The sequence below is a fragment of the Lithobates pipiens genome, unplaced genomic scaffold (genome assembly GCF_037356315.1).
Source record: "Lithobates pipiens isolate NorthernLeopardFrog02 unplaced genomic scaffold, aLitPip1_a1.2 Scaffold_28, whole genome shotgun sequence".
In the NCBI taxonomy this organism is placed as follows: Eukaryota; Metazoa; Chordata; class Amphibia; order Anura; family Ranidae; genus Lithobates; species Lithobates pipiens.
In genome coordinates, this window is record NW_027507789.1 from 109,501,780 (window position 1) to 109,515,558 (window position 13,779).

General features: G+C 41.5%; 1 protein-coding gene across 6 annotated transcripts in view; it reads right to left on the bottom strand.

Moving 5' to 3' along the window:
* Positions 1-296: 296 nt before the first annotated feature.
* Positions 297-13,779, bottom strand: part of ATP6V0A1 (ATPase H+ transporting V0 subunit a1) — a 136,146-nt gene continuing 122,663 nt past the window's right edge. For all 6 annotated transcript variants that reach the window (XM_077459525.1, XM_077459524.1, XM_077459521.1 and 3 more), the window contains one exon: positions 297-1,516. In XM_077459525.1, the coding sequence (XP_077315651.1) occupies positions 1,423-1,516 (94 nt within the window). In that variant the 3' untranslated portion in view covers positions 297-1,422. The remainder of the gene's footprint in view (positions 1,517-13,779) is intronic.

Here is a 13,779-nt window from a genome sequence, read left to right on the forward strand (position 1 = left end):
TTGGAAGTGCAGCCGTCCGGAATCATTTCCTTATATAAATAAAAAAAAAAGCAGACAATTGTGGGAAAAAAGCAATATTCTTTTTTTCTGCTATAAAACATACCCCAAAAAAAAAAAAAAAATCGAATTTCTTCATCAATTTAGGCCAATTTGTATTCTGCTACAGATTTTTGGTAATCAGTATTACTGCTGCAGCTGGTCAGCAAGTGGTTAAAAAATTATACAAGTGAAATATATTGGTCCAGAATTATTCTAGGTTCCCTAGGAAAATAATAAAAATGCACACACGATCCTGGTTGTCATAAATTACAGGTTTATTTCCAGAAGCAGGGAGACTTCATTCACCGATTCACAGCATCAAAAACAGGGTCACAACAAGCTTATCCATTATTACAGTATGATGTTACTAATGTAAACAATATAGGGACAGTGATGGTTTCTGGCTACAATGGGTCAAGCTCATGGTACCTAAATTGCTCCAACTTTTTGTTCCCCTCTTAGGACTCCAGTAAGGTTCAAACAAGCGTCAGTTATGTTTTCCCATCTTCTACTCAAAGTAAAAGCAACCATTTGAGTTCAAACTGGATTCCACTTTGCAGTTTATACAAAACTGTCAGAATCACCTTTCCTAAAGCTATCTTGTAGATTAAAAAGGAAAAATCAAATTCATTTATATGGACAACAGTTGTTCAGCCCTCGAAAGGTTGCTCTTATGTTTGCATAAAATGGAAGATGGGTGCACAATTTCATCTAAAAATCTCATATTCGTAAACCATTTTTATATTGTTTTATAATGTTTTTGTAAAATTGATATATTGTAAATGATCTTTCCAATTCTATAGAAAAAAACACAAATGAAAGTGGCAAATATTTATCACAGTAACATGGGAAACAGCATAGACTTAAATTTATTGATAACCAATCTCCTTGGGTACATTTACAAGAAATGTAAATAAATACTACTGTCATGTCAAACAATCCCCCCCCACCCCCACCCTCAAAATCAACAATATAAGCGTGGAAATAACACGGTTTTGCCAATTATCAAGCGTAATTGCAAGAAGATATTACTGCAATAATATAATTACTACCGTGTATCATTAGTGAACAAATAATGAGGTAGAAAACGGTAAGAACAGCAAAAGAGAAATGCACATGTGTAGGCGTTGACATTTCGATCCGCAAATTATGGAACAGTTTTTTTTAATCTACATTGGCCATGTTATTTTGCCAACCCCTAATAGCGAGCTTCCCATCCTCCATTTTTTAGTAGACCATTGACTGAACAGAGGGCTCTGGCAAATTAGTGTCTCATTTAGGACAGGTACCAGTCTGTAAACTTTGAAGGATGAGGTTTCACACCAAAGCATTATGACAGGAAAACAATATAGAGAGGGTGAGGAACACATCTAACACAACGTATCAGTCATCAAATTTGCCCTCTCGAATGCACTCAAATGAAAACGGCATGAATTTGAAGCCTGTTCCAATGTAGAACTTATTCTGAAATTCCACCCTGCAAAAGAGAAAGAATAATACGTAAAGAGGATATGTTCAAATATATATATATATATATATATATATATATATATATATATATATATATATTTCACAGTATATCAACTTGTAAGACTGTGGTAGTAGCAGGTACTATATTTAGAAGGACATGGATAGAGAAAATCTGCACTGTAACCAATATAAACCAGTAAACTAATTTTTTTTGATAGTCGCACAAATATAGATGATTTCTAAAGTCTCACATATTCCATGCCATAGTTATAGAAATAAAGTTTCATTGTACGCGATTTCTCGCCTGCACATTGACCAATGGCCTGATTAATAGGCAGTCCATGGAAGCCAATGCAGCTTGCTTGTGTAGGATTGCATCTATCCAGCTCAGGGAAACCATAGCTAGCAGAGGAGCATTCAAGTCTGCCAGCTGTACCTAGCAGCTTCTTATCCAAGGTCTATAGGAGAGGGGGGTGATAGCCTTAGAAAAATGTAGTTTGATTTTACTTTAAAAGAAACCTGAAGGCTACAAGGCTGAAGGCTGACCTCTCTCTGCAAAATGTGTCCGGCTGTCTGACTGAACCTTCTGTTTAATACATAAAATCACGAACAAGGAAGAAGCATGCAGATAAGAACTTCTGAATGTTTACATCTATATACTTGTTCTTCATCACTGACTCATAAACATAGTGAAGCCAGTATGTCAACCCGACAGCCAAGCAATTGGGATTTTCAGAGGGAACTTGACAATGGCAGCCTATTCAGTTGCCGGTGACAGGTGTACTTTAGGGCTGGGTTCCCAATGCAGTATGGAGCGGCTCACAGCAGGCTTCCGGTGCGTCCATGTTCACCTTTTAAAGGCCCAATTTTCGAAGTCTGCCAGACTTTTGGGAAGAAAAAGTCAGCTGGAGCCCACACACGATCGAATTGTCCGGTGGACTCTGGTCCGCTGGATAGTCCGATTGTGTGTACGCGGCATTACTATAGCACTGTCCACGGAGAGGTTTCATTCAGTTACAGGCTCCATAGGCATCCTGCGGCCACCAGGAAATGGAAACCAGCGCAGAACACGGGTGGAAATGACGTCACCGGATGGACAGGATCGTACAGGTACAGACTGAGAAACAATACAGGCTACGTGCTCAGAGCTCATGCTTCTTCCACAAGCCTGTATAGAGCTCTGAACGCATAGCCTGTATTGTTTCTCAGTCTGTTCCTGTATGATTCTGTTCATCCGGGGACGTTATTTCCACCCGTGTTCCATGCTGGTCTCCATTTCCTGGTGGCCGTTGGATGCCTATGGAGCCTGCAACTGGATGAAACCTCTCCACAGACAGCACTACACCGATAGACTGATTGGGACAAAATCCTTCCCTCCTACCTCAACCACTGAGTTGGACACTCACTTGCATCGTGTAAGTGCATTTTAATCTCACCCAGAGCTGGCTTACCGGATAGCTACCGCTTTTTATCTATTCACATTACCGTCACTCGACAGAATCATTTACCATTGGACTGGTTACGTATATACTACGTGAACTACTTTTTATCATAAAGAGACTTCCTGCTTGCTTACTCGGCTGATTTTGCACCAAAATATTGCCCTTTTTTTCCTAGTTTAGCAAATAAACACTGGGAGGGCTGACACCAATCAGCCCACAACATGCTGCGTGTTGTCAGCCCACAACCGGACTTAGCAGTGAAGTGCATATCTGTCAGGTCAACAGGTATTTTTCTGTACTTGCAGGGCATTTAAAAAAACAAAACACAGGAAAGCATGCATTTATTGCAGGAATGTACAGCAAAGGTTTTTTTTTGCCTTGACATATGATTTGAGCTTTCTTCAGCACATGATAAAATGTTATGTTGGTAGCACGGCAAGGATACTGGAGTTATGCCATGAATCTCTGTAGCCAGATCCAAATAAGGGAAAAGTGAATTTGCTGCAAGTTTGGAAGAGCTGGACTGTGTCCCCGTATAAGGAACTGCTCAGAGCTGCTGGGCTTGGTATTCATGAAGTGCTATCATACTGTTCATCTTTCCTCTCTCTCCCAGAAAATCTCAATGGCCTGCATACACATTTTGTACTACAAAACATTTTTTCTGTGTGGATTGTAAACCTGTGATGGTAAGTCTGCACTTGTCATGCTGCGTTCCCCCACCGCTGCTCCCATCCTCAGCACATTACATGCATATCCAATACATGCTGGCAAATGTGTTGACCAGGGACAGCGACACACTGATCGAAATTGGCCAGTTTTACCCTTTTGTCTGAGAACTAACCTTGGGTTCCCTTCGGAACCATAAAAACAACATTTTTGTTGTGGGTTTTTAGTTTCATTTTAACCTTGACTTTGCCAGTAAAATAGCGTATATGCAAAGTAATGGTATTAGTACCAATGGAATTTACCAGCAATATCCCTGGGAGGAACAGGCTCTAAAAATTCATGTCCAGCATGGCAGAGAAAATGATCTGCAGCTGCATTCATTATACTTTTCCAAGCAAGGCAGGCGAGGTGATTATTATATGTGACACTGGTGTAGGCAGCGCACAGGAGACAGCTGCAATATGCTGCTTCTATGTTTCTTCCATGTGCTGGAAGAATGACAGCAATGTCCCACAGTCTTGGGTTTCATTGAAATTCTCAGCTTTAATTAGAGCAGCTGAAAAGCGGTGTGCCCGCGCAATCACTAGAAGGGACACGGGACATGCATCCTCTGACTGGACTGTAAATTGTGTGCGTCATAAAGGGCTGCTTTGATCTACCAGTGCTATCTGTCATGAGAAGGATACAGGGGCGGTGCTGCAACCCTCTGAAAATGCCAGCTGACTGGCTATTGCAGTACTAATCTGGGACAAGTATGTAAACTAACTGGGAAGCCATCACTTCACATAGTGTCAATCGCTTTGGTTCCCTCAACTCTCACTTATTGCTCCTTACAGATCAGACTATTTTACAATTTTCACAAAACCCAAATAGGCTCTCTTGGCCAATTTAGTGGCTTGTTTTGCCAATCCATCACACCTTGTATACAAAACTAAAACTTTGTAGGAATAGTCCCTGTGTTTTTTGTTGGAGTAAAAAAAACAGACAAAAAAAACACTAAATAAGTATAATACATGATTGTGATGTATGCCTTTTAGTTAAGTGTAATGATGCTACCTAAGCAGAATTACTGATTTTATTGAATATAAATAAGAAAAGTCATCAGGACTTATAGTGTTAAAGTTATTTTCTGCATTTTTACTTTTAAAAAAAAACACATGTATACATTTCTCTACATTCTGTTTAGACCCCTGATATTGCACCAAAGTCCCCAAACAGGGCTCGTGAAAAATTGTAAAAAAATAAAAAAATAAAATTAACAAAAAAAATAAATAAATAAAATAAAATGCTAAAAATTAATCAAAAACAATGAAATAATAAAAATAAACAAATACTGACAGTAGTGGTGGAACTACGAGGTTTGCCAAGGTCACACTTGCAACCGGGCCTAGGCATTAGGGGGCCCAGGCTAAGGAACAGTGGGCCCTTTATAATAAAGAAGGAAAGGTTGGGACCTTATAGGAAGCCATGACTCTACCCCCATCCCTGATATGCATTGAAAGAGCAGAGGGGTTTTGGGACTTTATATGAAGCGCATAACTAAATTGAACGAACCAATGATTGTAAAATAGTAAATGTTTATTATCACATTGGGAATACATAACGTAAAACAGTAAAAAAAAAAATGTATATATATATTATATATATATATATATATATATATATATATATATATATATATATATATATATATATATATATATATATATATATATATATATATATAATAGGTCTCAATAGATATCATCTATTCTAAACAAAAAAAACTATTCAAAAAGATCTATACACAATAATTCCAACATGAAACACATTATAATGGACCTTAGGTATGCAGACCCAAATGTATAAACTTGGTAACATATAAACATGATAATAATAATGGGAATGATTTGTTACAGTAAAACAAATAATTGTTACCATAATGAATCATTCCCATTGTTATATTCATGTTTATATGTTACCAAGTTTATACATTTGGGTCTGCACACCTAAGATCCATTATAATGTGTATCATGTTGGAATTATTGTGTATATATTTATGAATTGTTTAGATGATATCCATTGAGACTGATTTTATATATATATAAATCTTTATTAAAGATTTTGTAAACAATACATTGAACATTAAACATTAAACAGTCTTTGACATGTTATGAACACGGGGAGAAGTGACATACGAAATGAGCAATGTTTGTTATACCGGAAGCATAAGTAAGATGCCTATCCCTACCCCAACTCCTCCAGCACCCCAACTGGGAACAGACTGTGCCAGAGGAGGCTAGGCAGAGTAGTCCCTGAACAATGTAACTTCACGTTATCTAAATTGTTCAAGTCAGAGGCATATATTATAAATAAGGTAAAGGGAAGGAGGGCAAAGGACAGAGGAGAGATAGGGATCAGGGTGGCCAGGAGGAAAGAGGAGAGGGAGTAGGGGTGGGAATCCGGAACATGTAGACCGCAACCATTTCCGTGGTTTAACGCCTATACCATTCTTTCCAACATTTCCATTTATTGTCAAAAGCTTCGCAAGAGGATTTCCTTATAGCTAAAAAGCCTTTCTTAGTGGTAATTGAGATTGACCTGTGCTAAAACTTCTGAGAGGTTAGGGGAGTAGGTGTTTCTGACGATGACTAGTTTTGCAGTGATTAAAATGTGGGTAACCACTATATGAAATTGCGGAGGGTATTTGTCTATACCTAGGTGGAGTATTGCCAATGCTGGCTCTGGGGCTTGTAGAATTTCCGGTAATATCTGCTATCATACAGAAGATTTTCCTCCAGAAACTAGACAGATTCCTGCATTGCCAAAATATGTGAAGAATTGTGCCTGGGGTGCCACACTCTCTCCAACATAGTGTGGAGTGAGAGGGGAACATTTTGGCTAACTGGTAGGGGGTGGTATACCATTTCGTTAGGACCTTCTGAGTAAGTTCCCAATTGATACAGTGAGAAGCAGTGTAGTTATATCAGAATGCTGTGGTCCATTGTTCGGAATCAAAGACTCTGTTCAGGTCTTTTTCCCAGGACAAGATGGCTGGAGATTTGATAAATTTTTGCTTAAGTTGAAGCGTATTGTAGAGGAGAGAAATGCCCCTACACTTATTATTGATAATTGTGTAGAAATGCCAAACTTGAGTGCTTAATCTTATCAGTGGGGGGAGGGGGGGGGGTCTTAGCTAGGAAGGAGGCGACACGTCTGTATAAAAAATAACTCGAAGTAGGGATGTTGTGTTTGGCCTGGAGGGAGTCAAAAGCTTTGAGACACCCCTACTCGAAAAGGTAGTCTACCTACTCTATACCAATTTTCATTCTAGTTGTTAACTGAGCAGTAAGGGAGTAGTGTTTCTAATGTTTGGATTGGGAGTCTAATCGTGGGGATTGAGCTAGTATTGAGGCTTTGGTTGTAGGGGGAAAGGAGGCAAGAGAGAATGGTTTCCACGCATTTGCTAACAGTAGAAGATTCATATTGGGGGTTTTAGCAATGGCAGCTTCTATACCCACCCAGAGAGGTTCAGGGGGGGGGGGGGCCTTGAACCAGTGTTTAATTTGTGCTAAGATAGTTGCCCAATAGTAGTCTTATGTCTGGAAGACCCATCCCTCCCACTTTTCTATGTTGTATGAGGATATTGTGAGAGCAATGCGCTCTTCTCCCTTGCCAAAGAAATTGTTTGAGTGTCCTGTTTAGTTCAAAGAAGTGGGATGTTTTAAGCGGGACTGGGAGTGTTCAAAATATATATAAAATTTTTGGGAGTATCAACATTTTGAAGGAAGCGATTTTCCTCGCCCAGGATAATTCAGTTTTGGCTATACGAGCTAGGGTCTTATGAATGTCTGAGAGTAAAGTTTTGATGTTTGTCTCTGCCAAAAGGGAAACTTTTGCCGTCAGTAAAATACCTAAGTAAGGGATGCATTTTCCTGCTCAAGTGTAGGGAAGTAGTTGTTTAAAATGAGAGCGAGCGAAGCGGTTGATGCCGAGGTCTAGGATTAAAGACTTACTGAAGTTGACTTTGTAGTATGAGAGGGTGCTGAAGAGGTTGAGGGCTCATGGGCGAATGGTAGCGAAACAGTGAGGACCTGTGCTGAGGTGTTTGAGTAAAGAGCGAGAATGGCCGATAGAGATTCACCCTGAAATCCAAATTTCTGTAGAACCGCCTTCATATATCCCCAGTGAACTCTATCAAACGCCTTCTCTGCGTCAATAGAAAGAAGCAGAGAAGGAGTTTTCTGAGATTCAGCGTAGTGGACAATGTTCAATAAACGTCTAGTGGCATCAGAAGCCTGGCGTTCTTTGGTAAAACCGGTCTGATCTGATCTCGCCAGCTCTGGTATAATATCGTATAACCTGTTTGCCAACATTTTGGCATATAATTTGATGTCCACCTTAAATAAAGAAATGGGGCGAAAGTTGGATGGTATGTCCGGGATTTCCCTGGCTTGGGCAAAGTAATGACGAAAGCTTTAAGCATTTCTGTTGGGAAGGTGCTCGTGGACATGGCCTCATTGAATAAGGGCAGTAGTTTGGGAATCAGAATGTGACTAAATATTTTGTAATACACATTCGAGATCTGGACCTGGGGCTTTATCTAAAGGGAGAGATTTTATAGTTCGCTCCAGCTCTTCTGGAGAAAAGGGGGCATTCAATGATTGAAGTTGAGATTCAGATAGCGAAGGTAACTTTATTTTGGCCAGGAAGTTATCTATGTCCTTGTTTACCGGTTGTAGAGTTTTGGGAGCATCTTTGAGGTTGTAGAGTGACGAGTAATAATCTGCAAAGGCATCTGCTACTGCCTGCAGATTTTCCACTTTAGCAGAGGTTAAGGGATGAAAAATGTGTGGGATTATTGTTTTGGATCTTTGTACTTTGAGGTGATTGGCTAGAAATTTGCCTGCCTTGTTATTATTTGCATAATAATTTAATTTGAGCTTACGCATATATTAGTCATATTGGGAGCAAAATATTTCCCTAAGTTTAAAACGTAGACTAGTTAACCTAGAGGCCAGGTAAGCTGAAGTCTAATTTGATGAGAACGCCTCAGACATATGCCTTATGGGCATTCAAGTTATTAAAGGGATTGGTGGCGCTGGGGACGTTGAGGTGGAAAAACTCTTCGAGTTGCTGGGTTACCTCTTTTTGTAATTTTGTGTCTTGGATTATCGAATAATTACAACTCCATATACGTGTTGCTGCAGAGGCACTCCCCTCCTCTATTTGAATTATGACAGGAGCGTGGTCAGACCACGTTATGTCTTGGATAGAGGAGTGAGAAATTCTCTGCAACATCTTATCTGAAAGGAACATGTCTAATCTAGAATATGAATTCTGCCTAGGGGAATAATATGTAAATGATTTTTCACTCGTGTTTGGCAACACCAAACATCAACCGTTCCTCTTTGATGAGGAGGTCCCGGAAGAGAGAGGAGGGGTTCTTGACCAGAGAGGAAGTGTCCAAGTTGTCATCTACAATCATGTTAAAATCACCACAGATCAATATGCTTCCCACTCGCCTGAGATTTTTTTGATAACTTTTTTGATGAACTTGATTTGGTGCGAGTTGGGAGCACACACACTTGTCAGGGTGATAGGTAATTTGTTGATGATACAAACCAAGATGATAAAACGTCCCTCAGGATCTATGAATGAGTCCTTAAGATCAAAAGAAGCTGTGTCCTTTAGATCAAAAGAAGCTGTGTCCTTTATGGCCAACATTACCCCACCCCCCCCTCTTCTTTGCTGGAATAAAGGAGCTAAAAATATGAGGAAAGCTTGGATCTCCCATTTAGGGGTGGCCAGCTTGTGAAAATTAGTTTCTTGAACTGCTAGGATGTCAGCCTTGTGCTGGAGAGTCTCTTTCCATAGGGATCTTCATTTGGCAAGATGATTGAGTCCTCTTGCATTTATAGAGAGGAGTTTAAGACCCATGCATATGTTTCCAATCGATGTGATAGTTTATGTAGGCAATTTGACTGTGATCCGAGGAGTATATCCTCCCGTGAGGTAAGCGCAGGCTTGTGAAGATATAGGGTTGTAAAGTTCCGAAAGGAATTGTGGAAGGGAAAATTAGGTGTTGAGAGTCCTGAGCTCGACTTTATTGGGTGCAGTTACGTTGTGCCAAAGACTAGGATTGAGAGATTGTTCAACATGATGAACAGGAGCAACCATGTTCCCAATGGGGAACCAAGCAACAAGTCTGTAAGTATTAATATTTAAAGTTAAGAAACAGGGTCCAAAAGGACAAGACAGCAGAGCTGCCAAAAGCAGTGGGGTCTAAGGTACGGTGGCCAGTACCATAAGCACTCCGGGAATCCTATTGAGGAAGTTGAGCGGGAGATCTGTTAAAGCGGAGGTCCACCCTAAAGTGGACCTTCCGCTCATCGGAACCCTCCGCCCCTCCGGCGCCACAACTGGCACCTTTCAGGGGGGAGGGTGGTGCAGATACCTGTACAGTACAGGTATCTGCACCCACTTCCGGGATAGCTCTCTGCGGAAAGGGGCGTAGATTACGCCCCTTTCCGCAAGTGCCCGTCCCTTTCCGCAAGTGCCCTGCTGGGAAAACACACAGATCCCAGAGGCAGCGGGGAGTGTCCTTATTGCGGAGCGCGGCTCGCGCAGTAGGGAACCGGGAAATGAAGCCGAAAGGCTCCATTTCCTGATTCCCATACCCAAGATGGCGGCGGCAGCACCCGAGAGACGATCTACGGCTTCGGGTGCCGACATCATGGGCGCGCTGGACAGGTAAGTGTCACTATTTTAAAAGTCAGCAGCTGCAGTATTTGTAGCTGCTGGCTTTTAAAAAAAAAAAACGCGGAGTCCCGGCGGACTCCCGCTTTAAAGTAGAGCTCAGGTGCACTTTGTAGACGATTTCCGATGGTGTTGTTGCCAGTCTTGGAGTACCTTGTCAGGTGAAGATTTACGCTGTGGCAGTGGGTCAGGGCCCGGATCTGGTGGTATGATGTGCAAATTTTTCAGGACCTGGTATTTCCAGCGGTAAATTATCCTGTGGTTCCTCAAAGCCTTTGTGAGTGTCGCCAAGTTACGTCGCTGTTGCAGCGTGTATTGCGAGAGATCGGGGAGCACTTGTAAATTGGCAGCTTGTTCTGGGAGGTTGTCTCCTTTGCGGAATGCCTCCAGGATTTTCTCTTTGGTTTGAAAAAAGTGGACTCTCAGCAGCACATCTTTTGGGATCTCTTGGGGCAGGAAGGTCGGTTTGGGTACCCTATGGATTCTCTCGATGGTGAGGTCCGTTGGAGACAGTGAGAGAATAACTGCTTGGAAGAGGTCGCAGGCGAAAAGAGGGTGTTGTTGTGTCTAAATGGATTTGGGTATCCTACGGATCTTTAAGTTGTTTCTGCGGGAGCGATCTTCGAGATCAGCTAATTTGGATTGGATTTTAGAGATGGCCTATTGTTGTGATGAGTGAGAGTCTACCAATGCGTTGAAGGATGACGTAACATCGCACATCCTCGTCTCCACCTGGTGAACTCTGTCCCCGAGGTCATGCATTTCTGCCCTGCACTGTTGAATGCATGATATCATATCTGACAGTAGAGATGATCTTAATGACATCAGCATCTCTTTCAAAGTGATATCAGATATAGGTTGCCCCGTGGTGGGAAACGGTGCAATGGGATTGGCCAGAAGCATAGAATTTTAATCATTACTTTGGGAGCTACTCACCTCCATAGATAATGCAGAGTATCTGTTTTGTATATTTACCTCAGGATCAAGTCTGGGTTTGGATTTCACAGGGCTCCTAGAGGAGGGAGAGCCACAGGGAGAGTTGGGTTTGCTGGATTGTATTTCTTCTGCTGCAGCAGCAGCTGCGTTTGCATCTCCCTCCATTTTGCCTGTGTGGTTAAGCTCTGCTGGCACTATAGACCCAGGGAAGTGCAGCGTTTGTTGTCCCCTGCCGCCATTTTGTTGTAGCCCGCAGGAGAAGGCCGGGAAAAAAATCCGTCAGTTTTAGAGCCTGCGGCTGGTCCTGGAGCCTCTTACGCATATTGAGCGGTGTGTCAGCGAGTGTACCAGGCAGCTGGTGGGCGGAACGTTGTTGATTCCACTTATGCCGAGTGGAGCTCTTCTATGTGACCATCTTGGTGAGCAGTCGCTAAGCCCCCTATATTATATTTTTTACCGTTTTACGTTATGTATGCCCAATGTAATAATAAACATTTACTATTTTACAATTATTGGTTCGTTCAGTTTAGCTATGTGCTTCATATAAAGTCCCAAAACCACTCTTCTCTTTCAGGGGGCCCTTTATGGTTTCTTTCATTAGGGCCCTGAAGGTTCTAGTTGTGCCTCTGTACTATAGCGTATAGCAGTAACTTGCAGTGCCTTGCGAAAGTATTCGGCCCCCTTGAACTTTTCAACCTTTTGCCACATTTCAGGCTTCAAACATAAAGATATAAAATCTTTCAGTGCAGCAAACTCACTCCAGAAGTTCAGCGAGGATCTCTGAATGATCCAATGTTGTCCTAAATGACTGATGGTGATAAATAGAATCCACCTGTGTGTAATCAAGTCTCTGTATAAATGCACCTGCTCTGTGATAGTCTCAGGGTTCTGTTTAAAGCGTAGAGAGCATCATGAAGACCAAGGAACACACCAGGCAGGTCCGTAATACTGTTGTGGAGAAGTTTAAAGCCGGATTTGGATACAAAAAGATTTCCCAAGCTTTAAACATCCCAAAGAGCACTATGCAAGCGATCATTTTGAAATGGAAGGAGTATCAGACCACTGCAAATCTACCAAGACCTGGCCGTCCCTCTAAACTTTCAGCTCAGACAAGGAGAAGACTGATCAGAGATGCAGCCAAGAGGCCCATGATCACTCTGGATGAACTGCAGAGAAATACAGCTGAGGTGGGAGAGTCTGTCCATAGGACAACAATCAGTCGTACACTGCACAAATCTGGCCTTTATGGAAGAGTGGCAAGAAGAAAGCCATTTCTCAAAGATATCCATAAAAAGTATTGTCTAAAGTTTGCCACAAGCCACCTGGGAGACACACCAAACATGTGGAAGAAGGTGCTCTGGTCAGATGAAACCAAAATCGAACTTTTTGCCCACAATGAAAAACGATATGTTTGGAGTAAAAGCAACACAGCTCATCACCCTCAACACACCATCCCCACTGTCAAACATGGTGGTGGCAGCATCATGGTTTGGGCCTGCTTTTCTTCAGCAGGGACAGGGAAGATGGTTAAAATTGAGGGGAAGATGGATGCAGCCAAATACAGGACCATTCTGGATGAAAACCTGTTGGAGTCTGCAAAAGACCTGAAACTGGGACGGAGATTTATCTTCCAACAAGGCAATGATCCCAAGCATACAGCAAAATCTACAAAGGAATGGTTCACAAATAAAATGTATCCAGGTGTTAGAATTGCCAAGTCAAAGTCCAGACCTGAATCCAATCGAGAATCTGTGTGAAAGAGCTGAAAACTGCTGTTCACAAACGCTCTCCATCCAACCTCACTGAGCTCGAGCTGTTTTGCAAGGAAGAATGGGCAAGAATTTCAGTCTCTCGATGTGCAAAACTGATAGAGACATACCCCAGGCGACTTGCAGCTGTAATCGCAGCAAAATGTGACTCTACAAAGTATTGACGCAAGGGGGCCGAATAATTTTGCACGCCCCACTTTTCATTTTTTTATTAGTTAAAAAAGTTTCAAAAATCCAATAAATTTCGTTCCACTTCACAATTGTGTCCCACTTGGTGATTCTTCACAAAAAATAAAAATTTTATATCTTTATGTTTGAAGCCTGAAATGTGGCAAAAGGTTGAAAAGTTCAAGGGGGCCAAATACTTTCGTAAGGCACTGTATATCCAGACATTGGGAAAATCACCACTTGCCAGACACATCGTAGCAACATTTGTGAGAGACACTTACTGGGGCATGCATATTCACAAGATCTGTTCTCTTCTGGGATCGAGAACCCACCCTCTCCCCATACATCCTTTATATAATAAATAACATTTGTTGATTAAATTGCAGATCTACATACAACATTGTCTGCACTGTCAATAAGTCAATGGAACATCTACATACATGAAGAAGATTTTTCATTTTATTGCCCCTTATATACAAAGCAGGATCAGTATTTTTAAGGTCTCTAGCTTGGTTCATGATGGAGGTGTGGGAACCCAATTGGAAATGTAG